General features: G+C 43.6%; 1 protein-coding gene across 1 annotated transcript; it reads left to right on the forward strand.

Moving 5' to 3' along the window:
* The first annotated feature begins 776 nt into the window (after positions 1-776).
* On the forward strand, positions 777-1,697 carry ORYCUNV1R1559 (vomeronasal 1 receptor oryCunV1R1559). Its single transcript, NM_001167246.1, is given in 1 exon segment — positions 777-1,697. A coding segment is annotated over 1 exon segment (921 nt).
* Positions 1,698-1,979: the final 282 nt, after the last annotated feature.

The raw sequence follows: 1,979 nt of genomic DNA on the forward strand, positions 1-1,979 counted from the left end.
GGCATCTCATATGAACACATGTTTGAGTCCTGTTCACTCCACTTCCAGTCCGTACTGTTATTAATGCACCTGGGAAAGCAGCAGAGAATACCCAGAGTGCTTGGGCCCCTGCAAACATTGTGGCAGATGGAAAAAAAATCCTGGCTCCTGGCTTTGATCTGGACCAGCTTCAGCCATTACAGCCAGGGAGTGAACCAGTGGATAGCATTTTCCTCTCTTTTTCTCTCTCTCATTCTGACTTTCAAATAATAAAGTAAATAAATGCTAAAAAAGAAATCCTTGTCGAAGAACAACTCAATAAACAGGCAATTATGCATTCTTAAAAAGGATTTTGTACGGAATGGGTCCCTACAGAATTATTTCATAATTCTAAATCTGAATGTTAAGATATCTAAATCTTATTCATAGCTGGTATTAACTTACAGCTTCAGTCCTTATACTGAATGTAGACTTGCAGACAAAGTAATGAAATCAGCTATCTAAGATAAAATCACCAGGTATGAGAATGACTAAATAGACACTGCATTATGTGAGGAACACAGCAAACAGGTCTGTAGCATCACTGTCGAGTGCACTGCTTTGATCAGCCTGCTAATTCCAAGCCCCCTCTTGAGCCACACATGTTGTTCAGATTAGACACATCATTAACTCTCCCTACTTAGCTTCTCTGTATCTTTTAGAGGAAAACAAGAATACTGAGTGGTCACTGCCTCATATTCTCTTGCAGGATTCTCTCTCACTCAGAAGATGAGCAGCAGAGGCTGGGAACTGACAGCATGGCCCCGAGGGACCTGGCCCTAGGAATGGTCTTTCTAGTACAGACGCTGGCTGGGATTCTGGGAAATTCCTCTCTTCTTCTCCATTATCTCATCCTTTATTTCACAGGATGCAAGTTTAGGCTCACAGATCTGATTCTCAAACACCTGACTGTAGCCAATGTCTTGGTCATTCTCTCAAAAGGAGTCCCCCAAACCATGGCAGCTTTGGGGATGAAGCATTTCCTCGATGATACTGGGTGCAAACTTGTGTTCTATGTGCACAGAGTGAGCAGGGATGTATCCATTGGCAGCACCTGCCTCCTTAGTGTCTTCCAGGCCATCACCATCAGTCCTACCTGCTCCAGGTGGATGGGGCTTAAAGTAAAAGCTCCCAAGTATGTTGGACCCTCCACTATTCTCTGCTGGAGCTTGAACTTGATGCTAAATGTCATGGTACCTGTGCATGTCACTGCCAGATGGCAAAACAATAATATCACAAGGAAAATGGATTATGACTACTGTTCTGCTATGCCTCGTGGGAAAATCACTGAATCATTGTACATAGCACTGATGTTATTCCGCGATGTTGTGTTTGTAGGGCTCATGCTCTGGGCCAGCAGCTTCATGGTTTTCATCCTGTACAGGCACAAGCAGCAGGTGCAATACATACACGCTCTCTCCCACACATCTTCCCCAGGGTCCAGAGCCACACAAAGCATCCTTGTCCTGGTGAGTACCTTTGTATTGTGCAGCCTGTCGTCCTTTCTTCACATTGGTTTAGCCTTTCTCAATATTCATGAAACGTCAGAGGTGAAAGTCTCCACACTGATAGCTGGGTGTTTCCCTGCCATCAGCCCCTACATTCTCATGAGTTATGACTCCAGGGTACCCACACACTGCCTTCCCTGGATCATAGCAGCAAAGTCCTCTGTGCTCTGAGAAGTAAACTCTATGGATATTCACAGTGGCTGACTGCATACTTTTCAGTCCTCCTCAGACAGGAGGCACATTTCAGAAGCAGTCATTTTACAAGAACCTGGCATGAGCTCTGCTTAAAATAAAAGTAAATTGAGTAATTTTATTTTTTATGGAAGTCTCATTTTATTCATTTTAAAAATTTAAGGTACACAAGCTTCATGCATTTCATCAATACAGATTTAGGAATACAGTGATTCTTCACACCCTACCCTCCATCCTACCCACACTCTCACCCTACTTCTC

This window comes from Oryctolagus cuniculus, chromosome 18, assembly GCF_964237555.1.
Source record: "Oryctolagus cuniculus chromosome 18, mOryCun1.1, whole genome shotgun sequence".
Taxonomy (NCBI): domain Eukaryota; kingdom Metazoa; phylum Chordata; class Mammalia; order Lagomorpha; family Leporidae; genus Oryctolagus; species Oryctolagus cuniculus.